The 24,509-nt window shown below is 33.3% G+C and overlaps 3 protein-coding genes across 4 annotated transcripts; 2 read left to right on the top strand and 1 right to left on the bottom strand.

The window, feature by feature from the left end:
- Positions 1-3,452: 3,452 nt before the first annotated feature.
- LOC128187686 (DNA-directed RNA polymerase II subunit RPB3-like) lies at positions 3,453-9,280 on the bottom strand. The gene is made up of 8 exons (XM_052858117.1): positions 9,121-9,280; positions 8,951-9,000; positions 8,016-8,137; positions 7,515-7,643; positions 4,770-4,818; positions 4,334-4,502; positions 3,823-3,860; positions 3,453-3,652 (listed from the first exon to the last, which is right to left on the bottom strand). The coding sequence occupies exons 1-8, from the start codon at positions 9,204-9,206 to the stop codon at positions 3,474-3,476; spliced, it is 822 nt and encodes a 273-aa protein (XP_052714077.1). The 5' UTR covers positions 9,207-9,280; the 3' UTR covers positions 3,453-3,473.
- Positions 4,827-7,508, top strand: LOC128187685 (serine/threonine-protein kinase nekl-3-like). The gene is made up of 3 exons (XM_052858116.1): positions 4,827-5,201; positions 5,367-5,538; positions 5,887-7,508. The coding sequence occupies exons 1-3, from the start codon at positions 5,073-5,075 to the stop codon at positions 6,516-6,518; spliced, it is 933 nt and encodes a 310-aa protein (XP_052714076.1). The 5' UTR covers positions 4,827-5,072; the 3' UTR covers positions 6,519-7,508.
- A 244-nt stretch (positions 9,281-9,524) lies between the features above and the next one.
- LOC128187684 (regulation of nuclear pre-mRNA domain-containing protein 1B-like) lies at positions 9,525-20,230 on the top strand. Of its 2 annotated transcripts, XM_052858114.1 has the most exons (9): positions 9,525-9,726; positions 10,692-10,821; positions 11,118-11,230; positions 11,922-12,014; positions 12,663-12,778; positions 13,886-14,012; positions 14,761-14,936; positions 16,315-16,460; positions 19,075-20,230. In XM_052858114.1, coding segments are annotated over exons 1-9 (1,053 nt in total). In that variant the 5' UTR covers positions 9,525-9,575; the 3' UTR covers positions 19,076-20,230. The 2 variants fall into 2 exon arrangements, with proteins under 2 accessions (XP_052714074.1, XP_052714075.1); XM_052858115.1 differs by lacking the exon at positions 11,922-12,014.
- Positions 20,231-24,509: the final 4,279 nt, after the last annotated feature.

Here is a 24,509-nt window from a genome sequence, read left to right on the forward strand (position 1 = left end):
AATTCATTGGGGGTATCTCAGGGTTCATTTGGGTAAAAAGATGCATCGGGAAACAACTAAACTTAACAGAAAAATGAATTATTAAGTGATTACCTTTGCAAATCTTGCAAAAAAAAAACCCCCACATTGTCGATTTATATTTTGTAGTGTTTGACCTGGAAAACTACAAATGAAATATTCTGACCATAGTTCATTTTTATAAGGCTTGACGTTCGGGGTTTTAGTACGTACGCATAGTTGACCGTTGCTATTTGCGCGATCTTGCGTCATAGTCAATGACGTCACAATTGATTTTACAGAATCAGAAGGTAAGTGGTAATTTTTTTTTTACAAAATTGATAATTTTACTTTACACCCTTAATTAATGGCGATTTTTAAAGTGTGTACCGTCCTATCAAATCTTGTTTTGCCTTCTCAAATCTCATATCATATTGAATGTTCAGAAGTCAAAAACTCTATTATAATACAAGTTGCGATTTGATATTTGTTATTGCATGTTTGTATCACAATCTACCATGTAATTTTGAAAAAGCACGTTGAGATATATATATTTGTAAGTAGTAAGCTGTTTCGCAGTAAAAATGTCCTAAGCGAATTAAAGAAATGCTTAAAACTATGAAAAAATTAAATCATCTAGACATTTCTTCCGATAAATTTTAATCAATTAATTTTATCTGTACAATACTGCCATAAATTAATGGGTTTTTTTCATTTTTGTTTTTTATTTGTTTTTTTTTTGGGGGGGGGGGGTGTTTATTTTTTTTTAAATTGGGGGGGGGGGGTCTTTTTGGGGTACGAGTCCTATTTTCAGTAACTACTTTACTATGTGAATTTAACAAGTTTGGAATGTTTAAAAGGTGGGCCCTCTCTCCCTGCTTATCTCTTCATACTCTCGATAGTCGGATACTGAGCAAGATTTCAATTAATAATTCATTAAACTCATGTTCTATTGTATCACTATTATTATTTTTTAAAAAATAAACGTAAATGAAACACACAAGTCGTATAATGGGAACTTTGCATCGACGATGACCAATGATGCACATCAGTATCTGAAGAAATGAAAGGGTACCCATTCTGTACAATCATAAACGGAATTTATTGCCTGAACATTATTAATCCATTACACTTATAAAGATAGTTTCTGACACACTAACGAGAAAACTTTCTTTATTTTTCATTCTGAAAACAGTTTCTTTTCAGTAAAAAGTAGGATTGCATTACTTTTATCTTTAACTTATATGATCTCTGTTTAACTAATAAACTTACTTTATCCCTGCTTATATCTGCCAGGAACGAGATTTCTATTCTTTTTTTTTAATTCATAAACAAAATTTCCAATATGTATATAATGACAATAATGCACATGGACAAGATTCTATCTGTTACTTCCATGAGCAATATTAAATACATTGTTTCTATCCTTTATTTCTATATATTTACATTTTCCATTGTCTTTGCCTGTGATAACACTACGTATCGATTTTGTACTATATAACCCATATTACAAATGACGCCAAATTAAGGTGCCAGCGGGGTTTGCTTATTTATATTTAAATATTAAATAGTACGATGGCTTAAAATTATATAAATATAAGTAATAAGGAATCATTCTTTGAATATTATCAGGTGATAATTTCGGTCGGGGCGTGATCAAATCTATCATGAAGCCCTTCGGGCTTTATTGGATTTGATCACACCCCGACCGAAATTATCACCTCATAATTTCGGTCGGGGCGTGATCAAATATATCATAAAGCCCTTCGGGCTTTATTGGATTTGATCACGCCCCGACCGAAATTATCACCTCATAATACTCAAAGAATGATTCCTTATTCCTCATTTCATAAACAGGTGTAGATTAGTTTCATTCACAAACGGGATTAATCTAGATAAACATTGATGAACGCACGATGAGCGGGGTGATATCCAATATCAAAGTAACAGCAGATACCATGTAAATCCACTAAAAATCACTACAAAAATCGATTTATTTCCGACGATCTCACATGAACGGATTAATGTTCGATACACAAATAATCAGGAATGATATTCAATACCACCATGGACAGGGTGTATTTTCAATACTTCAATAAGCGAGATTTTTATTCGATATTCCAAAAAACGAGATTAATATTTAATACCCCAAGCAACGAGATTTCTATTCAATACCTCTCAAAACTAGATTTGCATTTTATCACCCCAAATAAACGAGGTTTATGATCAATACCCCAATAAACGAAATAAATTTTTAAATTTCTCAATGGACGAAAACTATATTCAATATCCCAATTAACGAGATTTATATTCAACACCCCAATAACCCCCCCCCCCCCCCCCTCCCAAACACGAGATTTATTTTTAATGCTTCAATAAACCAGATTCCTATTCAATACCCCATAATTATATTCTATATCCCAATAAACGGAATTTACATTCAATGTCTCATTGAACGAGATTTATACATGTATTTAAACTTCTTAATGGACGAGAACTATATTCAATACCCCAATGAGTTTGATATTCAGTACTTCAATGAATGAGAAGTATAGTCAACACCACAAATACTATGATTAATATACTTAATACCTCAACGAACGAGATTAATTTTCAGTTCCCCAATACAGTATATTTTATATTCATTACCCAAATGAATGTAATAGATATTCAATACCTTATTGAACAAGGGCAACCTTCAGTTCCCAATTGAACATGATTTATCTTGATTACTTTTTTGAACGAGATTGACATTTTAATTACTAAATGAACAAGATGATACTCGATACCCCAATAAACAAGATTAAAATTTAACAACCCTTTGAACATGAGAGATTATATATGTCAAATTCTCCAAAAAACATGATTTCCATCCGTTTAACTTTTATACTTCATTTATCAACATCTAAAACCATTCAGCATGGGATTTTGATTCAATATATTTTCAAACATGGTTTCTATCCATTTCATTCATGAAAAGGATTTCTAATTTTCACATCCATTTAAGTTAAGACGGATAACAATCATGTGATCAAAAAAATTTGATAATACAGTTGAACTTCGATATCTCGAACATTGATAAATTTAGTACCATGGATATGTCGAAGTAATTCGCAAGTCCTAACCACTTATTTTTTTATGCATTTTACTCTTGATATCTGAGTTACTCGGATATCTTGAAATTTTTGAACAGTCCCATTTAGTTTGAGGTAAGGAAGTTTGAATGTACATGCATTTACTTAAACTATGATGATTACCCCTTTCTAGTGTCAAACTTTATCTAGTTAGATGCAGAAAGAATCTCAAAGGTTGAATAATAATTTTGATGTCATTCTATAAAGAAAAAAAAAAGAAGATAAAACTTCTTTCATAATATTTTTTTATCTTTATGAAAATGATAAGATAATGACACAAAGATGACATGTATATACACAAACAAAAAAATTCTTTCTTGGGAAAAAAAATCACTGAAAGACTCAAACAGCCAACACGTCTTGTTGGATCTCATGGCTGAGTTGAGTCTGTAAGTCACTGAGTTTCTTTTTGAGCACAGCTAGGGCTGAGAACATGATGTTTTCCGGCTTCAGTGAACCACAGGACTCCGCATTGAAGAAGTACTTGTTAGGTTGTCCTAGTCCGTCAAACGGTGCTTCATCTGTAAATGAATAAATTATCAGCTTATTCCATAGAAGTTCTAGGCATAAACTCTTAAATACACATTTAATGCATAAGAATCATATATCTTTAGAGGTAATAACATGCATTTGTCATATTGCTTTAAGAGTTAAACATATTTTAATTTTCTTCCATTCACTCTGTACTTACGGACATCCTCCTCTAGCTCTGAATATTCACTTTTGGGCCTATAAATAGAGAAAAAAAATTCTGTATGCTTGAGAATAAAAGTGCATACACCTGTAGAACTGCAAGCAGGAAGGACAAGAGTGTCCTTTATATCAACATCATTTCAAAATGAATTCACAATCAATAGCACTGAGAGTGCCAGTGACATTTGATTTTGATGATTGATAGCGGGGATTTTGAGGATCCCCTCTACAGGAAAATCAACAAAAATTAATGTTTCAGAAGTATTAATGAATCCATATCATTTTACCATTTGAAGGCAATACATGTTTTATTTACCGTGTTTGGCCTGGGGGCCATAAAACTTAGACAAACTCACTTTTGACTCAGTTTTACTTTTACAAAAGGAATACACATGTGTACATTGTATAATGGAGCATCTGATACTGTAAACGAAAGTCCATGATTTATGGCCCTGTAGCCTAATAAAAATATAATTTACAACATTCATTACTAAAAGTGAAACACAGACCATTCTTCTGGTTTTGGGTACAGGGTGTGTCGCAATGAATTGTCAGGGTCGTACTCAAAAGCCACTCCACATGTTGGGTTCCATTTAGCATGCTCTTTTGCGAAACCCTTCCTAGCAAAAGCTCGAACTTTTAACTCTTGTCCTTTTCTGAGTTTCACAATCAAAATATCTACAAGACAGAGAGGATATATTTACAGATCTAATTAGGCAAAAGATGGTACTTAGCTCACCTACTAAATAAAGTTTAAAGTTAGCTTTCAGACAGTCATTTAAATTACAGGTATTATGACAGTCATCCTTTGGAAAGGTTTAAGATGAACACAGGTTATTCTTTTTTCAATGACAGTTGAATTAGACCAAATAGATAGAGACACTATACAGTCACCTCACGCGATGGCCAAATAACAAAAGCATAAAAAATGATCATAATGATTACCATCAGTATCTTCATATTCACTTGTCTCCTCTTTGTTTTTGGATGTCACCTGTCAGAGAAAAACATTAATAAGTTATTTGGCATTCCAGTATAAAATTTTTTTTTAGCAAACCAGACTGATTTTTAAAAACATTTCCTATTGAAAAAATTATATTCTGTGTATTTGCATTCTAGGAGTGGCAAAAAACTTTCTAAGCTAACGAAATGGTTTTTAAAAGTTATTAGTTTTTGTGACTAAATCCCATTTTCTATGTTTTCCAGGTTATATTTTGTCTAATGATGGCAGTGATGAGTTAGATAGCCATGTCCCGACTCTATGATCCTATCTCACAGACCATCTTTGAAAAGGAAGACTTTCCTGAGCCTTCATCTTTACAGGGTTTATGTAGAAAAAGTATCATTCAGGCTGTCACATTGGGAGACATAGAAAAGGTAATATATATTGTACAACTTGGCCAATTGTTGAAAATTTGGTGGAGGAGGGAATGCCCCCCCTTCCTCACAAACCCAAAAATCCAAACAAAAATAGCTTTATCTGTAATTGTAATATTCCTCTAAAGATTCATCCTGTTTATTCATGTTCATATCATTACAAAGGTACATCAACTCCCTCTCCCAACATCCATAAAAACCAAGGTTCGAGCATTAAGTATGAAGGACTTTGCTATTGATGTGGAAAGACTGAGCCCAGAGAACCACACCAAGAGGTGCTACCCTGCCACCTGTTGCCTGACCAATGATGATGTCATCATCAAAGTCTTTCCAAAAAGTAAGAAAAACAAAAATAATGGAAAAATGAAATTTTTCTGACATTATTCAGAGTAATAATATCAACAGTACTAGTACATGTACCGGTATTTGCTCATTTGTTATAAGCAATTTTGAAACAAATGTAGAGGCTCAATAATATGCAGTTGACATGATACATGTACAGACATGTTTCTGTATTTGCAAGACCAGATGTTTGTTTATCTTTACTAAAATGACATGCATTTTAATTTTGAAAAAAACAATTTTTTACTTCTGTGTTAGTAAATCTGTTGAAAAACTTCGAATTTTTACAGTATATTATGTACTGTATCACTATGACATAAAATTCATTCAATGTTGCCTTTAGATTCCAACTTCCATCTCTCTGACTATGATCCCTCCATGGTGGCCTCATTCAAAGAAAACGGCCACCTTTGCTGTATCCTAATTCCCACCCAATCCCTTGCCGAGAAAATCGACAAAGCGAAAGAGTCCGGAACGATGTTAGAACATGGCCTCATCTGGAAAACCTTAACCAAAGTTCTGCACGTTTTTCTATCTGGCCAAATCTCTCCTGTAAGAAGTATTCCATCAACAGACATCAGATATCTACCAAACGGCTGGATCACGATCAATCCTCCCGACAATGAGGAATCTGGGATGGTAACGGCCATGGAGGCCCAGATAGATAAGCCCGTGTACGAGGCACCGGAAGTCCTGGGGCGCCAGAATCCAGATTCCAAAGCCCACTCCTGGAACTTGGGCTGTCTGCTTTACGAAATGCTTGCCCTGGAACCAGCGTTCTATGACAGGAGTGGAGTGAACCCGTTTTCTGTATTCATGGACATCATGCAGGGAAATTTGCCAGCCGTTCCAGCCTCTGCCAGTCAGTCACTGACAGATTTAGTTAACCGCTGTCTTGTCAGTGATTCTGCTAATCGCTTAAGTCTGCAGGAAATTGAGGATGCCATCATTCAGCATAACTCTACTAACCTATAGATTGCTGAGTCATTGGACCAAGTCATTATAATTTGGACACTGTTTATTCCTCTATTTCCACGTTTTAAATATTATTTCTTTATATCATTCTTCTTGTTTTATCCAGTATTTGTTGCTATTTTATACACTGTAATTTAAATTTTTAAAATGTTTTGATTTTATATTGTTGTGTTTCTTTGTTTTCAATATATTCTATGCATATTTTATTTCAATTTTTTCTAATTCAACATTGAATGCTTTTAAAATTTGAAGATTTAAGAGTAATTATAGTCCTTTTCAATACTGTAATAGCTCATCTTCATTTCTATTGTTTTGACATGAGGTTGTCCTAATAAGAAATGTTTTGCTATACTGAATTCGTATTGTTAAAATCTACATAAAAATCAGTTTTGATAATAAATCTTAACAAAAATACTACAAGTTTGATTGCTTTCCCAAAGATAACAGGAAAACAAAACCATGCCTTAACCTTGTTTATAAAACAAAGAATTGCTGAATTTTGCTTGTAACTTGATAGATTTAAATTTCCTTTTGTTACCCATTTATAGAAATATTTCAGTAAGGCACTGAAAACATTAACAATCAAAATTAATTCAATGATTTTTAAACAAGTAAGATAAACCCACAGTATCATAACTATATTTATTTTTGGTCAAAGAAAGCAGCTTGAAACAGAGAATAGGTCCAAGTCAACGCAAGGTCAATTGATGCATGATCAAAAGATTAATACTGTAAACATACTACATTTGACTGTGTATTCTATTTAATTAGCGCTTTTGGCGAAATGCGACTTCCGCTAAATCAAATACATTGCTGAATGTCATGCACATATGTATAAGAAAAGTCGCATTCAAGAATACACTAATTCAAATCAACGCCAACTTGTTCAAACACTCATATCTGCCAAATATCGTACTCGCCAAATATAATATGTTTACAGTATATTAAAGTGTCTTCCTTTTGAATCACTAAACAAAGCTTTAAAAAGTTACTTACTGGCAATACTTTTGGATTGGATGAAATCAAGTCGGCACTGGTCACGTGTTTGGTTTGGTCCTCCGTACACTTTACGTCCATTGTAAACTCAACTGAGCACTCTGGACAAAACTCCTCACAAGTACAATCCTAGTGAAAATATTCATTACTTTTCAAAATACTCACTGGGTTTTATAAAGTTGTAATTGGAGTGAATGACACACATTTTTCAAAACTTTATTCATTAATGAAGAATTTTAAAAACAGAAATAGCTGTATTATAACATATATACCGGGGGTATTCATGGCTACTTCTTACAGAGTATAATTATTGGGTTTTTTTTTTTTAAACGAAATTGAACATCTTAATAGTGTCCTAATTACAATATGTGCAAATGTACCAGTATATTGCAATTTTCATTCATTTGATATGATTGACTAATGACAAAAATTCAGAGTTACAAACTGATTCTTTCATAGCTGGCTACAACTACTAAATATTTGAACCACAAATTGAAATACCCTGGAATATTGCATGCGGTCCACCACTTCATCACTGGTCAGTGGAATAAGGCCTATCCTGTGTGCAATGAACTCATCAAACAAAACTGTGGAATTTGACTCAATCTGAACCCAGTCAATTGCTAAAGAAAAAAAAAGCAACAGTAACCATTAAAGGTACTTTGACATGATTTGAGCTCAAATTTTTTCGAAATTTATTTTTACATTTTTAATGTATAGAATGGTCAATATGGATATTTTATATGCTTTGTCAAAATTAAAAGTCAAATATCGAGTAACAACTTACAAGCAAGTTACAGAGGTTGGAATTCTTTAATCTTTGTTTTGTAAACAAAGCTTGAGTCCTGTTATTGTATACCTTTGTTTTGGTAAATGTTAAAATCAATGTAATGTTGCTTTTTGTTGTTGAAAAAATTATTTATGAACACATTGAATTAGTTTATCTTGTTTACTACACGTTATTTTTTCAAAACTTTTAATTATTACATGTACTAAACAAATAAAAGACTCGGGCTTCATTTACATAACAGACCTTCTTTCCTAAGACTCTGTAACTCACTTGTAACCTGACTTAAAATTTTGGTCAGTCATTCAAAATGCGCAAATAAACCATTTCGTACATAAAAGTTGATAAAATTTCAAAATGAAATTTCATCTAAAATAGTGTCTATGTCCCTTTGATATAAACGCTTTTCATGGCAGTGACAATATCATCCGAACACCCAAATTGATTGAAAGTGAAACACTATCAAATACATTGACCATTGTTAAACAGCTATTATAAGTGTGTATGTGGCAAACCAGAGACATAAATAACATGTTATTTATGTCTCTGGGCAAACCAATTCCTTGATACATTTGTCATGTTTTGAATTTTAGTCTTAGACAAAATTAATGTCATAGTATATACATATTTCACATATACGTTTACTTACCAACTGTAGGTACCTCTGCTATACATACTCTTCTTATTGCATTGGCGACACTTGAGAAAGAAAAGAATACTTTTAACATCACCCCATAATCAAAGGGGGGATAACTCACTATAATGAATAATATTTCAAATTACTAAAATGTTATACAATTCAAGCGATTGATGTAGTACCTTAAATCCGTGTCTTCAAGAACGAACTTTATGTTTTCCTCCGAGAGTTGTGTAATTTGTACCGTTGGTTGATTCGCATACGGCATTTTCTGTTTCCCTCTACAAAAGCTGACAAAAGCTGCCTCAGATTTTCTCAAAACATGCAACTTCCGGTATAACAGTGCCCTCTCTATTTACAGGATGCAACCAAAATTTATCAGGGAGAACAGGCTATCTAATCCAAAGAAAAGGAAAAAAATGAACTTTTATCATTTTCACCACAAATAATTTATCATATTAGTGTACATATAAATGTGTTTCAAATTTTAATTTTATTCAAGAGTAGCTATTTTACAGATTTAAAGTAATCAATTTATCCGTTGACCCCTTTTTTGAAAATGAAAGAGCCGATCGTACTTCCGGAAAGAAAGAGAACTTTTGTTTTGATTCTCCTGGAGCAGGTGTAAAGAGGAAAAATGTCCTCTTTTTCCGATAACAACTTTGTCAAAAAGCTAGGGGAGTTAAATAATACACAGCAAAGCATCCAGACTTTGTCGTTATGGCTGATTCATCACCGGAAACATTCGAAGACAATTGTTCAAGTATGGCTGAGAGAAATGCAGAGAGGTAAATATCGTCAATAGTTTTATTTTTGTTTACAACATATGGAATACCGCAATGAACACTTTTTGTCATGCGTGGATTAGATTTAACATTATTGCATGAAAGGAAACTTCAAGCTAAAAATTCTGAAGCTGGTGTCATAAGTTATCATTGTTTAAGTATTTTTTTGTATAAATTATCAGCAGTGGGTTGATCATAGCAATTATAGTTAGTACACAACGGTTTTCCCAATCCAACTTTTATGTATTCAAAGTTATCATTTGATTTCATCACCACAGTGTTCTGCGAAATTAAAAACGGTTTTATGAAGAAGGAATTGTGTGATGATATTACTGCATTACACGTGTACGATCCACATATAAGTACATGTAGTTGTGTATTTAGTTAGGACTTCTTTACCTTTTGTTTAATTATGCACTAGCCGGTCGTTGCATATATCATAGTACTATTCATGAGTACAAAATATCATTGTGTATGCATATTATGTTAAACAATTTAAATCATTGCATTTGTATGTTTGACTGGTCTGATAATAATTAAAAGAATTTATGTTTTGAACCAGAATACTGGTAGCATAAAATAATTGATAAACATTTAAATTGTGGCCTCTAATACATATCTATTGTATCCTGAATTAGTGTCACTATGAAGCCAAGACAGATTGATAGCTTATGAAAGTACAGTTGCAAGAATATTCATTTACACATCTTGAGACTTGTTATAAATTGAGTGATCAGTATTAAAATGACAGTCTTATAAGTGTTTTTTTTTTTCTTACCGGTACTTCTAAAATTTTCTTGGTCCTGAATGTTAGGATCTTAAATCATAAAACAAACATTTTACATTGTTTATGAATCTGAAATAGATATTTTATGTTGTTAAATATATATTTCTTTTACAAAAAAAAAAAGACAATTTTTTTTGGAGAGACTACACACTTTGTAACCTAATATTTTGGTTTTTAACAGTACGTGCAAGTCATAGATTGACCTTTATGTACCTGGCCAATGATGTCATACAGAACAGCAAAAAGAAGGGTCCCGAGTTCACTAAAGATTTTGCCACTGTTCTACCTGATGCTTATAAATTTGCCACAAAGTAAGTGCATTGCTTTGAAAAAGGGTAAAAGTGAATTTAAAATTTAAGACATGGAAACTGACTGTGATGTTAGGTCAGTAGAATTGTACTCAATGTATTGATTTTTCATAAAAATGGAATAATGTTTAGAGGAAGATTTCATTTTGATATTTTCAATAAAAATAAAAAGCCATATATGGGGTGATAAGTATAGTTGAACAATATGATATGTGTAGCAGACTAAATTTTAAGTCCGTATTGTATTTTCTTTAATCATTAGATATGTGATTATTTTTCACTTGTTTTTTATTTTCCAGGGATGCAGAAGAAAAAGTGAAGAAGTCAGTCGATAGAATTTTAGGAATATGGGAGGAGAGAGCTGTTTACAGCAAGCATTTTATCGAGCAAATCCGACTTTGTAAACCTGGAGGTATTATAGGTTTTAAAAAACAATATTAAGATTTTTCTCATACAGTTTATTTGTACATTACAAAACTTTTCCTTCCTGTCTTCTAAGATTTTGGGGAAAAGTGCATGATTATTAAGATATTTTCAAGTGTACTTGGTGAACATGGTAAAAAAGATTTTAAATGTGCTTATATTCTACCGGTACTCAAGTGTAGGCATGGATTGGTAAGCTGGGGGGTCAATCTTATGCATGCATGTATGTTACCCATCAAATTCTGCATGCTACCTGGCTAGAAGATAGTTTTCTCTATTCAGTCTATGGATATATATAGAAAGAAAAATATAGAATTCAAAGCATAAACATTTATTTGAAATCTTGTAGTTTGCCAACATGAGAAATTCTATCTCTTTATGGATATTGGTTTTGACCCCCAAAATTTATTTTGTAAATTGTTGTAGATTTGATATTTGTTTGTCCTTTGGTAACAGCTACCACAATGACAAAACAAAAGTCCGGATTATTTGGCTTCTGAGATATACACATTTTACCATACACGCTAGAAATTTATATTTAGCAGTTTTACCAGTATCAGCATCCAATTGGAGCTGTCTCTCAATCCCCATGGCAACACAGCGATGATCAGTGCAACATTTTGCTGCTGCTGCTGTTGTTGTTATTGGTACAGTGGGCTCTCTTTGTTTTGTCTTTGTAGCTACTTCCGTCCCCGCAGAAACTGACCTGAAATCCCAGCGAAAGAAAAAGGTGGAGGAATATGTAGTGACACTCAAGAAAAAAGGGTTTAAAGGTGCAGACGAAGTGATTGTCCTAGCTTATGTAGACCCGTTATTATTGATTTAATTTTCTTTTGCAGCACGGAGAATAGTTCTCTTTTCTTTAATTTTAATTCTTTTAAAATGTGAGGTGAAATGCCTTCAAATATACAAAAATTTTAAGTCGTACTTTTTTTTAAAAAAATGATATGCCGGTAGTAAAGTTTATGATAATGTCATATAGCTATGAAATGAGGGAATGAAAAATTCTGACACAGTGATCTCAACTTAAATGCTGTAGTTGCTATAATTCTTTTTTGATGGGTTGCAGTTTCTCTAGCATGCTATTTTGTGGGATTTTTTTTCAATTCTTTTCTGTCTTGATTATTATAGTTATAAACTTTATTCTAACTTTTTTTTTCTATACAAAAATGTTTGGACAAGTGAATTTTGACATATTTACTTTTGAGCAATTATCAGTTTTAAAAAATCATTGAGTTACTATTGTTTGAATTAAAGTTGTTTTTTCTGTATATCTAAAGGGTCTTAAATGCTTTTGCTTTTGGCCACTGCCTAGCTAGGATACATAACTGATGCTACTTTTCTGAATCAACCACCTGTCTCATTGTATCAATTTTAGTGAAGAGCAAAACTGGATAATTTTTTAATATAATATATTTCAGTGCAAAATGCAGAAAAGTCTGCTCCTCCTACAAAGAGAAAAAAGATGGATGAAATGCCATCTCTTCGAGAAGAAATAGAGGCAATGCCTAAAGACGAAACTCAAGTTGTGCCTGACGTAAGTCAATACACAATATATATGGACTGTACTGTATGTAACGTATTATATTTTGCGTGTACGATATTTGGGGGAAAGTAGTTTTTAACATGTTGGCGTGGATTTGATTTAGTGTATTCCTGAATGTTCCTACTCCTTTACATGTGTGAATGGCATTTAGCGATGTACTTGATTTAGTGGTAGCTGCATTCCACTTAAAATGCTAATTAGAATACACTGCCAAATGTAATATGTTTACAGTATCAAGTCATTCAATTGACAGTTGTCAAAATATGATTCAAAAATCCATACTAAGTCAAAATCTAAAATGTGTGTTTTTTTACTGACTGTTATTACAAATAGTTTATTTGATTTGATATTTGATACAGTGGTAGAGAAAGTATGTAGCATAGGCTTTTTTTAATCTAAAAAAAAAATTTCAATTTTTGGCACACATTTAAATTGGAGATTATAACTGAGAATTCTCATAAAACTTGCACCCATTCTTATATCATTATTACAACAACAGTAGGAGAATGGAAGCTGCATGTCTGTAGCTCCTGGTCTGAAAAAAAATCAGATTGATGACCTGGGAGCTACAGTGCCTCCTGTAGTAAAAAAAAATTGCAAATTACGACACTCAAAGAATGTTTTAATTTTGGACTGGTTAACCTTATTTTTATGTAAGTTCTTTGGAAAAAATAGTACTACTAAATTTTTCAGTCATTTTTCTACTGATATTAGTACTTTACTTGGCTCGAACTTTCTCTTAAACATAATAACCGATCTCGAAAATTGATGTATGTTAAATTCTCGTCAAGATCAAGAGTCGCCATTTTTACATGTAATCAAACTGCACCACTTCATTCTACGGGGCTGGTGATGGTGTTTAAAAGAATATTAGAGGCGAATTCTTTTATGTCTGCTTTCTCATGATCCAGCAACTCTTTCCCTCTTATGAATGACGTGCATATTGTTTTGCATGTTTGTAACACTAGGCTGTGTTAATATTTACATTATGATTTACCTTGCTGCCTATTGAAAGCCATTAATTAGTAAAGTAAATATTAAATTGAAATGGTTGTAAAACACGTGTATAATGAAGGAGTGTCTTGTCGTGTTTGACAGGCGGAGGAGCTTGTGAAGCGATTGGCTGATCTGGAACACTCCGCCTCCAGCGATGCGGCAGTCAGGGAGAAGATCGCCGCGCTACCACCAGAGGTCTCTGACATCAACCACCTATCCAAAATCACCGGTCGGTAACTCCAATTGACATTGTATATTAATTATAATGTTAAATATTCATTAAAGCTTTGATTAATCATTTGAACATAATATGATTGTTTTGATATACAATGGGGATTGGGCACAAGTTCTGTAACTTAAACTGCCTTCTTCCTAAAACTTTCTATGTCTCTAAATAAATGTTTAACATCATTGCCAGGTTTGAAAGTTTTTGAAGAAATTTTTAAGCATGTTTATATCATTTCATATACCATAAGCATTTGTATGATACCCTATATACATATTTTTAATTGTCAAACATTTGTTGGATTAAGATACAGTGACCTGTAATCTAAAAATAGGACTCACAATGATATGGTATTTATGTTATTAATAACGAAGTTTAGGAAAGTTAATAAGTTCTGACATACATGTACTCTAACAAAGGGAACAACCATGCAAGGTTTTAGGAGTTCACTGTTTATATAATCATTTCAATACAGGTAAGAGATTACTTTAGAGCAAAGACTAAAAAAAAGGACTTGATTGTAGCTTAGAGGTTCACAAACATCAATATTTCTTTGACCAATTAGATTTTTTTATCACCTGAGCTATGCAACATCTCTCTGTGCTATTTGCTCTTTAAGTTGAAATCATTTCAAAGACTTTTACCTTCTCAAAATTTCAGACCCATTTTCTTAAACACCATTGCTTGAAAGATTATTTCATGAAAAGTTTTACATATACATGTAAATTTGTATGATTTTTTTTTTTAACAGATAAAGAGACAGCCATAAAACTATTCCGTCAAGTCGAGGATGCTTGCATTCTTTTATCCGAGTACAATTTCCGCCTGAACGCAGAGCTGGAGGAGCGGAAACAGGTCGGAAAGATATTGTATGATTTCCTAACGTGCCAAAAGGAACAGGTGGTGAAAGGGGAAGAAAAACTTCAGGTATGTGGACCATAAAGCACAGCAAAGACTTAAGGAAGGAGACTTTTCTGGTTTTCTACTTGTCAAACGTAAATTTGATTAATTGTTCATTAAATCAAGATGAAAGAAAATTAAAAAAGTATATTTTTTGTTCTTTTTTCCTATCATACAACTTGGCATGGGAAAATGTAATCAATGTTTAGAATTGAACAAGGACTATATTTTTGGCGTAATATTGGCGTAGGAAAATATCACATGTTTCGCAATTCAGAATTGCTGCAGATTAATGAGACTGTTTTAGCATTTTAAAAACAATAACAATAATGTTGGAGTTTTTTAACTAATGTGAACTAATAATATGATACTTGGGTTTCAGAATATGTTTTTAAAATATGATTTGCTTATCAAATTACATTTTATATGCTTTTTAAAGCGCCCATTCTATACGTTGATTTTTGTGGAAAAATCACTAAAATCAGCTTTTCTCTCTTATAAAATGGTCAATATATTAGCTTTTCTGTCAATTTATATCTTTATATATAAAGTCTTCATAATACATAAAAATCAGAAATATTTTATTATTGGAAGCATAAAAAAATAATCAAAATGTCTTCAAAATTTAAGAAAATTAGAGGAAATGCGGGCTAAGCAATATCAATTGTAGTATAAATATTTATTCCAATTTAGTAGTATAAGCTGATAGACACTCTTATGGTCTATGATTTTATTGAAGATTAGAATCTTCAAATATTAAACAAATGTCTACAGAACTACAAAGAGCTACACTTATTTTTATCATCCATTACGTTGAGGAAAAAGGTAGTGACCTTGACCTGACCTTTATACGAAAACAAAAAGGTCAATTTTGATTAAACTGATAGAATCATTAGGTAATATGATCCATTTGACTGTGTCAAAATTTCATGAATTTCTTATTATAAGAAGTATGTTTGATAAATGAAAAGACTCCTTCCTTAAGAAATTACCTGTAGATTAGCTAGGTGCATATATCTGTAAATTAACTGGAATTTTCATGCATGAAACTATTGAAAAGTTTATCAGCTTTGTGGGGATGGGGTGGGAAGGGGGGGGGGGGAAGGAGTCATACATGACATTCATATGCTTAGCAGCACAAGACTGCATAAAAGAAGCACTTCATGGCCTTATGAGTTTAAGAGGAATGGATGGTCTTCACAATTTTCAACTATATTTATCTCCTTTAAAAGGAGAATTGTGTGTAAAGCTATTATAGAAAAATATTTATATACAGCTTAAATGTAAGGGTTTTTTCTGTACTAAATAATTGTTAATGTAAACATTGTTTGTTAATGTAATGGTGAACTTGTGGACCATCCAGCCTCCTCTGTAGACTATTGTTAATCTTATTCTTTTTTTCCAGGAGTCAAAACAAAGACTGGAAAAAGTGGGAGTGGTAAGAGAAGAGTTGATGTCCCACATCCGGAATCTCCCAGACCTCACTAAATTGCCCGATGTTGAGAAAGGTCTGGCCCCTCTCCCCTCAGCCGGGGATCTCTTCTCACAATGGTAGGTATACCCTGGGGGTGCACAGGCTTGATTGATTTGTTTCTTGAAAAAAAGCTTGTAGAAAAAACCTGAAACTTCCTTTGAATATCCAGAAATTGTATCGAAAGATGATACTGATGTGTAAGAAAAGCCCTTCATTATTTTGTAATCTTACCTAAAATGTTATTTTCTATCTTCCTCCCTTGAACTACTTGGCTAATAATTGGCAAAAAGCATTGAATTTGTAATTGGTTGGTAATGGGCTTCCAAGTTTATGCAATTTATAAACGAAGTCCTTTTCAAACTAGCGGAAAAAAGAAACTGTGCATTATAAAATTTATTGTAATTTAACTATATCTATTGTTTGTATTTATAAAATTTAAACAATCGATAATGGTAATGTTTTTGACAATATCGGATGGTAACCGTCCGGGTGCACAGACTTTTTCATGGTTAGTGAACACCTGTTGTTTATTGAAGAATTTGTACGCACAAGTTTTACGGGCCAATACTGTTTGGAATAAGAACTGTAAAGGATTTGTTTAAACTTTTTTTGTTAAGGAAATCACTTTAGTTTCAACAAAATTTACCCCTATGTCATGCCATGACTCAACGACAACCAACATAATCGTGCTGTTGGGATGCTGCAAGCTGGAATGGCACAAAATACTGTAGCAAGACACTTTGGAGTTCATCGGAACACCATTTAGTCATTATGGAGACGTTTTCAACAATCAGGCAACACTCAGGATCGACCGTGCTCTGGGCGACCTCGTGTGACGTCATGTCAACAGGACAACCACATTAGACTTGTTCATCTGAGAAATCGTTTCTAGACAGCAAGTTTGACTGCCCGTAGCATTCCAGGGCTTCGACCAATTAGTCAAAGAACTGTGCGTAAACGTCTGCGAGAGCAAAACATCAGACCAAGACATCCAGCGGTGCGCCCAGTACTGCTTCAACGTCATTGTATCGCCAGACTAGCGTGGTGCACACGACATCTGCGATTCAGAAAACAGGACCTGGCCAATATTCTGTTCACTGATGAATCCAGATTTCATTTGGATAGCAGTGACGGCCATTGTAGGGTGTATCGTCGCGTTGGGGAGCGTTACCAGGACGCTTGTGTTGTGCAACGTCGACAATTTGGTGGAGGTAGCGTTATGGTGTGGGGTGGAATATCAGCACGTGGAAGGACCCCTCTACAAATTGTCAATGGAAATCTCACCGGCGTACGCTATCGAGATGAAATTATTCAGCGTCATGTTATACCCTTCATACAGAGACATCAAAATCACATCACTCTGCAGCAAGACAACGCAAGGCACGTGTAGTCAGGGACTTGTTTGTTCAACAGAATGTCTATGTCTTGCCTTGGCCAGCTGTTTCCCCCGATTTGGCGCTGATCGAGCACGTCTGGGATGAAATGGAAAGACGTTTACGCCGTTTACCAAATCAGCGAGTGACATTGGATGATTTAGGCCAGGCTTTAACCAACATCTGGAACAACATCCCTCAAGCATTTCTGAACACTTTAGTGGCATCAATGAGGCGTCGCTGTCAAGCATGCATGAACGCAAATGATGGTCACATGCTTTATTAATTTTGTTAATTCAATTTCAGATAACAGTGACTTTCGTGTGTGCTGAAATTGATGTTATTCGACGTTGACATTAATGTGTTATGAGATGTTGTTAAGCATACATGTGTTAACAGTATTACAAAAAATTAAATTTGTTCATTGTAATTTTTAAATGTTTTTTCATATATCAAATAATGCACAGTTTCTTTTTTCCGCTAGTATATTAAGGTAAATAATTAGTAGATTTATCAGGTAATAATTTAATTCTGGTTGTAACACGACATTTGATTGGATAGAAAAATTAAGTTGAATTTGTATAACCTGGTTTGCACGTCACAAGACACATCACAATGCACCACATCAAAAACGAACTAATCCGCTTGACGTTACGTTTGAATTTTGAACATATTAATATCAATTTTAAAAGAAAACAGACTCAATTCGTACAGCAAATTACAGAAAATTAATTTTAAGGAATGAACTCAATATCTACCCAAGTTATACGAGTATAACCCGGGTTTGAGCAATTCATGCTTTTTTATAATTTTGTTTATGGGGGGGGGGGGGGTCAAAGTTTTATCCTAGAAATGATTAAGTAAAAAATTGAAATTTGCTCTGAGAATATAGCTACATCTTCTGTTGATGTGGCAGCAAACTAATGTAATATGTATTGTAGTTTCAATTTTTTTTTTTGGGGGTGGGGGGGTGGGAGGAGGTAAAAAGGGTCCACAATGCCCTTTTATTGAATTACTTACGAGGTCTTTGACATTAAAATTGTTCAAAACTTAGAACTGTTATAACGTGATATAAATTTGTAATTACAAAATAGCAACCTGTCAAGTAATGGGTGAGCGTTGGGTTTGTGAGCATGCTCACTTTTTTGTTCATTTTATATTCCATCTTAATTTAACTTTTGCAGTGCTTAACAAAGTAATTTCTTTCGATATCATTTAGAGTAAAGTAAATTTACAAATGTATAATGAATTAACTACAGTGAATGAAGTGTTCAGATTTTTAAAAAAAGTTCTTCTTTAAATATCATTTCTTTTCCAGATGGTGCAAGTTCTACGTGTTCGAGTAAAAGGACTAGTGTAAATGATGTTGCTGATGAGTGGGACTTTCTGATGACTGCAAAGTGATATACGGAACAAGTTCTTACAAAGAATCTTCAACTGTGATTTCACTGAATTGTTAAGAATCCATGTTGTATGTATACATCCAGTGGTTTTCAATATACGTTTGTACTCCACAACATTTTCCTGTAAGTTCCATATGATGTGAACTAAGTTCTGATCTGGAATAACAAAAAACAAAACAAAAAAATTGTGAGTTTTATTGAATGGATGCACCACTTTTTTTGTTCTATGTGCGAACAATTCAAGCTTGCCACATATATTAATATTGTTCAAGGTGTATTGCTAGTTGTTGAGGTGCAAGCTTAAAATATAACATATATATACTGTAAACAGTGAAATATTGGCCTCCATTTTATTTTCGCCCCCTTTCGCCCTTGTTGTCAGTGGGCAAATGTAAGACTGGGCGGTTTCAAATGTTTCATATTGTCACAAGTGTGTCAGGGCGAATTCAAGACGGGGCGAAACTGTTTGCAAGTGCTGAAGGATGAAATTACATGGGGCGAAAATAACCCTGTATACAGTATATTGGAGATTACATGGGGCGAAAATAACCCGGTATGAAGTATATTGAGAAAGATTTACACCGGTTATTATGTTATTCCAGTTGTTTGTTAATTGTGCATTGCAGAGATAATAGTGCACTTGATTAAAAATTATGTTGAAATATTTATTTAAGAAATGATTTTTGTTAAATTTTAAAGTTTTTGTGTTAGAGAAAAACATGTACGGTATGTTTTTTGCCAGAGAGGCAGTTTTTTTTTCTTCTTTTCTATTTTTTTTTTTGCATACATGTAGTAATGTACGAGATTAGAAAATGGGTATGATCTTGATGAATTGACAAAAGTGTTCATGAGATAATTTTAGCATACATTTTGATAAATGTAAAAATAAAATGTTATGAACCTATGATTCTTTTCTAAGCCCTGATCTTTTTTACATTAATTTGATTGCCATTCAGTTGACGATATGCATTACTGCATTTTAAATAGAAGTAAGATTTGTTTTATTTTTTTTAGTTATTATGAAAGTATATATTTGCATGATTTATTTTTTACTACCCCCCCCCCCCCCAACCCCAACCCCAACCCCCCAAAACCCCCAAAAAACAAAACCAATTGTAATATTTATATTAAAGAATGTGTTTTATCATTTGATCTTAAAGTTCAACTGTAGTGCTAGATAGATTCAGTGCAAACCTGTCCTGTCCCTAAGATATCTGGCTTATCAAAGGTGTAAAAGATTTAACAGTACTTCAGACAACAACGATTGATAGCGACAGATAATATATTATCAGGTTATCTCTGATCAATACACCAACTGTTTAAGGATATATACTTCCTGAATTTTTGTTTTTGAATTCGAATTTGAATTAAATGAAATGAGAATGGTAGTCTGCTATTGTCTGTGTTGTTGATCTTCTTTTCTTCCTCAATATCCATTTTTGTTTTGAACTCTTCTAATATGAGTTAGAACCATTTTAACAAGACCTTGGACTTTCGGTAGCATGTAACTATCGATTTCTTGCATTTAAACAGGCTTTAAATGAGGATGGTTTCGAGTGAAATATGCATAGATTGTGTAGCCTTAGTTCAAAAGCCAGACAAATCTTGTTGATTTCAAAGAGCCACGGTTGAGTGGCCATCAATGAAATAGACAGGCCTACTTCACATTGCTGTTTGACACAACTACCGAAAGTCCAAGCTCTTGTTGAAATGCTTCTAAAACCTTCGTGGGTCAATGTTTTGTTGGTTACAATTTAGTTCATGTAGTGATAAATGGTCCCAGGTCAGAAAAATCCCCTAAAATTTACTACAAGAAATTATCAGAATTAAACGCCAAGATAAGAGGCTTCTACAAATATAAACTTTAAAACATCATCTGATGTCTTATATAGTAGGCTCCTTTGGAGAGTTGTTCTTATGACCTGAGGCTTGCAGTGCTCAAGAGAGCTCGGGAACATTTGTGCTATACTAATATATAGGGAATTTTGGCAAGATCCAATTCTGTTGAACAAGCCAGCTATGATGGTTTTATATCATTTGTTGTGCATTAAAATGTAGACTTCTATGAACCTAGCAGACATGAATACTCAACTTAATACTTAATATCTAAGCTTAAAAGTGATCTTTATGATAGAGAGATGCCAGTCAGTGCTGTCTTTCATCCTTCTATACATTCATCGCGGTTAGATCAGTTTCAAAGAATATTTCCATATGATATTTCAATAAAACTTGTATTGATGAGAGCAATTTAGCTGTGTCGTGTTTTGACCTTTTCATTGATAGTGATTTGACCATCCCTTAATTTGCCTTTAGCTACTAAAGAATCTGCTTTAGATATTTACGTACGAAGATACGTAATGATAACTGTGTAGAAATTTTGACATTCACTTCTTTGACCTTGACCCTTGGCAAGATATATTTTCAAACTTCATACGAAGTTACACATTGATGAGGGCAATTTTAAAATTTTAAAAAGTACATCTGATATTCTGACTTAGATCACTTCACTTACTAGTAAACTTAGCGCGTACCATAGTTTTGAGTAAGCTGTACATGATATTTTCACCAAACTTCATTTACTGATCCAATTTTGTTATAGAAAAAATAATTCCTTCTTTTGCCATTTATTTTGTTCACTATAAGTATTAGCTCAGAAATGTACTAAGAATTAAACTATATACACCGTTTTCGTGTTGCAATACAAAAGCCTCAATATGCGGTGCATGCATCTGAATACTCAGTATATGCTCTACTACTCCCATGCACTTGCCACACGTAATGAGACATTCTGACTTAGGAATATTTTCATACTGTTGTAGTTAAGTCATTCTGTGTCAATATCTGGAAAGCCTGGGCTAAGTGGATAAGGGTGTGATTGGATAAGAGTTCGAATTAATTAGTGGGTAAAGGTTCGACCTAATTAGCGTATAAAGGTTCAACTTCATTTATGGGTAAGGGTTAGATTCATTAGTGGATAAAAGTTAGTGGACTAAATAAGTGTGTAAGGGTTCGACTTCATTATTGAGTGAGTGGTCGAATTAATTGGTGGATAAAAGTTCGACTTTTAAATAAGCGAGTAAGGGTTCGACTTATCAAATAGGTAGAAGTTCAAATAATTAATAGGTAAGGGTTCGATTCCATCAGTGGGTTAGGATTCGACTTTATTAGTGGATTAAGGGTTCTACTGAATATGCGAGTAAGAGTTTGCCTTAATAAATGAGTAAAGGTTCGACTTCATTAACGAGTAAGAGTTCAACTTAGTAAGTGGATAAAGTTCATGAGTAAAGTTCAACTTAATTAAAGAGTAAGGATTCGAACTAATTAGTTGGTGAAAGTATGCCTTAATTAATTGGTAAGCGTTCGACTTTCTCAGTGGGAAAGGGTTCCACTTAAATATTGGGTAAGGGTTCGACATAATAAGTGGTTAAAAGTTCTAGTTTATTAGTAGGTAAGGGTTCGATCTATTTGGTAGGTAATGTCTTGACATAATTATTGGTTAAAGTATCAACTAAATTAGTGAGTAGTTGTTTGAATTAATCATAGGCATTTGTTATATTTCTATTAAAAAATAATCTTTTTGTCTATTTACATAATTGTCGTGTTCCAAGAATAAGACAAGTTCTGTCATCTACACTGTCAGCATACTAACTTAAGAAAAAAAAGTCAAAGGTCGTGGTAAATTGATAAATTTTCTGCTTTGCCAGAGGAACAATGCAATTGTTTTCTTGTATTCTTCTGAGTACAACATAGTAAGCGAGTTTAGCTCATACGCATATTACTGATTTAGAGGCTCAAGTTGTAACAGAGAGTTAAGACCGAGCAGCAGGTGAGTTCATAGGCCTTCTCTAGATGACAATAGTTCTATCTGTGCAGTTCAATGAACTTTAAGAACTTGTAAGGGTGCCAGCACACAGATATAAGTACCCAGATTCCTAGGTGTTTGAGACAGACAAAGCTTCTACTGTCATAAAGTACTTTACCTTTAGCCTTGCCCTGTGTATATCAGAACTGTTTATTTTAACGTAATGAATGACATATTGAACAGATATACAGCTATATGTATGTACAGTATATGCATTAATAGGTTACTACCAAGAATATTTTGGCACCGAATTGTGCGTGTAATGAATACTATAGTAAAAAGATAATGGTACCTAATTGTCCGCCTTCATATATTTATATGCAGCTAATAAAGACTACCTCTATCTTGATCCAAGGCCAAACTACCTTATGAGAAGTTGATTGTGCTTTAATCAAAGCATGTCACAGCACCTTTATATAGTCAGAAATCTATTTTAAATTCCCATTGTGAGTTATCTTTCAGAAATGAAACACATCACGCTTTTGAATAAGTAATCTTAGAAATCGATCTTCAAAAAATCATCCATCTTGGGAGGTTCGCCTTCTTGGAACGAGTGCCACTCATCTGACATTCTAAGTGATATAAAAAATAAACATACCTGTAGATATGAATTGTATTGATTTATTTTTTATTTTCTCTCTCCATATTTCGACAATAATTCGATCGATCGAAAATAACACACAATTCATAGCAAATGTACATATTGTTCTCTTGCTTTCCCTTTTTTGCTGAGAGTCGTCCTAAAAATTTTTTTTTTACATTTCTTGATTTGAATGAAACACACCAAAACAGACACAGCCACATTGACTGTGGATTACAAGGACTACTATATCCTACACATGTTTGGGTGAGCAACTTAATTATTCTTATATAAACTTATTCACTGTGCATGAGGTTGATATTATATCTATATGGCTTACAGATTCAGCGACTTGCCCGACGCAAAGTAAATTGGTTCTTTACCTATTAGCGCAATTTTCGTAGACTGCCCTCATGCCACTATATAGTACTTAGTGTACAAGAATGCCGACATGTTACACAGTAGCTAATTTGTTTCCATGAAACCCAGAATTGATGGAAAGAAAGAAATTCAGGCGGATGGGATCGTCTGTATATGTGGATGCGTTATCTTCTTATCAACACCGGAACTGTCTCCGACTTGGGTGTCCTTTTTTTGCACGAGTTGATAAAGATTACCGTAAACTCCAAATCTCGGTGAATTGAAATAATACTGCTACAATGGAACGTGTTTGTTTACACTAAATCTGAGATGCACGATTTGCACGTGTCTCTCATCAATGGCGATTAAACTTAGTTTACATGTATGTTATATGACATGTATCATTTTGTAAATTATATGCCCACCTTAATCGCTAATAACAAACCGATTTAAATGAAGCTAATAAAATTCAATAGGTATCAGAAAGATTAAGCAAGAATGGATTCGGATTTGGGATGAACATTTTAGTAAATATACCTTAGATTATT

The sequence above is a fragment of the Crassostrea angulata genome, chromosome 6 (assembly GCF_025612915.1).
Source record: "Crassostrea angulata isolate pt1a10 chromosome 6, ASM2561291v2, whole genome shotgun sequence".
Lineage (NCBI taxonomy): Eukaryota > Metazoa > Mollusca > Bivalvia > Ostreida > Ostreidae > Magallana > Magallana angulata.

Bases quoted from the DNA above. Each gene is read 5' to 3' on its own strand.
- LOC128187684 (XM_052858114.1), top strand. From the start codon at position 9,576: ATGTCCTCTTTTTCCGATAACAACTTTGTCAAAAAGCTAGGGGAGTTA. The intron at 12,015-12,662 runs GTGCAGACGAAG...AATATATTTCAG, and splicing joins CAAGAAAAAAGGGTTTAAAG to TGCAAAATGCAGAAAAGTCT. The intron at 14,013-14,760 runs GTCGGTAACTCC...TTTTTTTAACAG, and splicing joins CCACCTATCCAAAATCACCG to ATAAAGAGACAGCCATAAAA.
- LOC128187685 (XM_052858116.1), top strand. From the start codon at position 5,073: ATGTCCCGACTCTATGATCCTATCTCACAGACCATCTTTGAAAAGGAA. The intron at 5,202-5,366 runs GTAATATATATT...ATCATTACAAAG, and splicing joins CATTGGGAGACATAGAAAAG to GTACATCAACTCCCTCTCCC. The intron at 5,539-5,886 runs GTAAGAAAAACA...TGTTGCCTTTAG, and splicing joins CATCAAAGTCTTTCCAAAAA to ATTCCAACTTCCATCTCTCT.
- LOC128187686 (XM_052858117.1), bottom strand. From the start codon at position 9,206: ATGCCGTATGCGAATCAACCAACGGTACAAATTACACAACTCTCGGAG. The intron at 9,001-9,120 runs GTACTACATCAA...TTCTTTCTCAAG, and splicing joins CTTGAAGACACGGATTTAAG to TGTCGCCAATGCAATAAGAA. The intron at 8,138-8,950 runs GTAAGTAAACGT...TTTTTTCTTTAG, and splicing joins AGCAGAGGTACCTACAGTTG to CAATTGACTGGGTTCAGATT.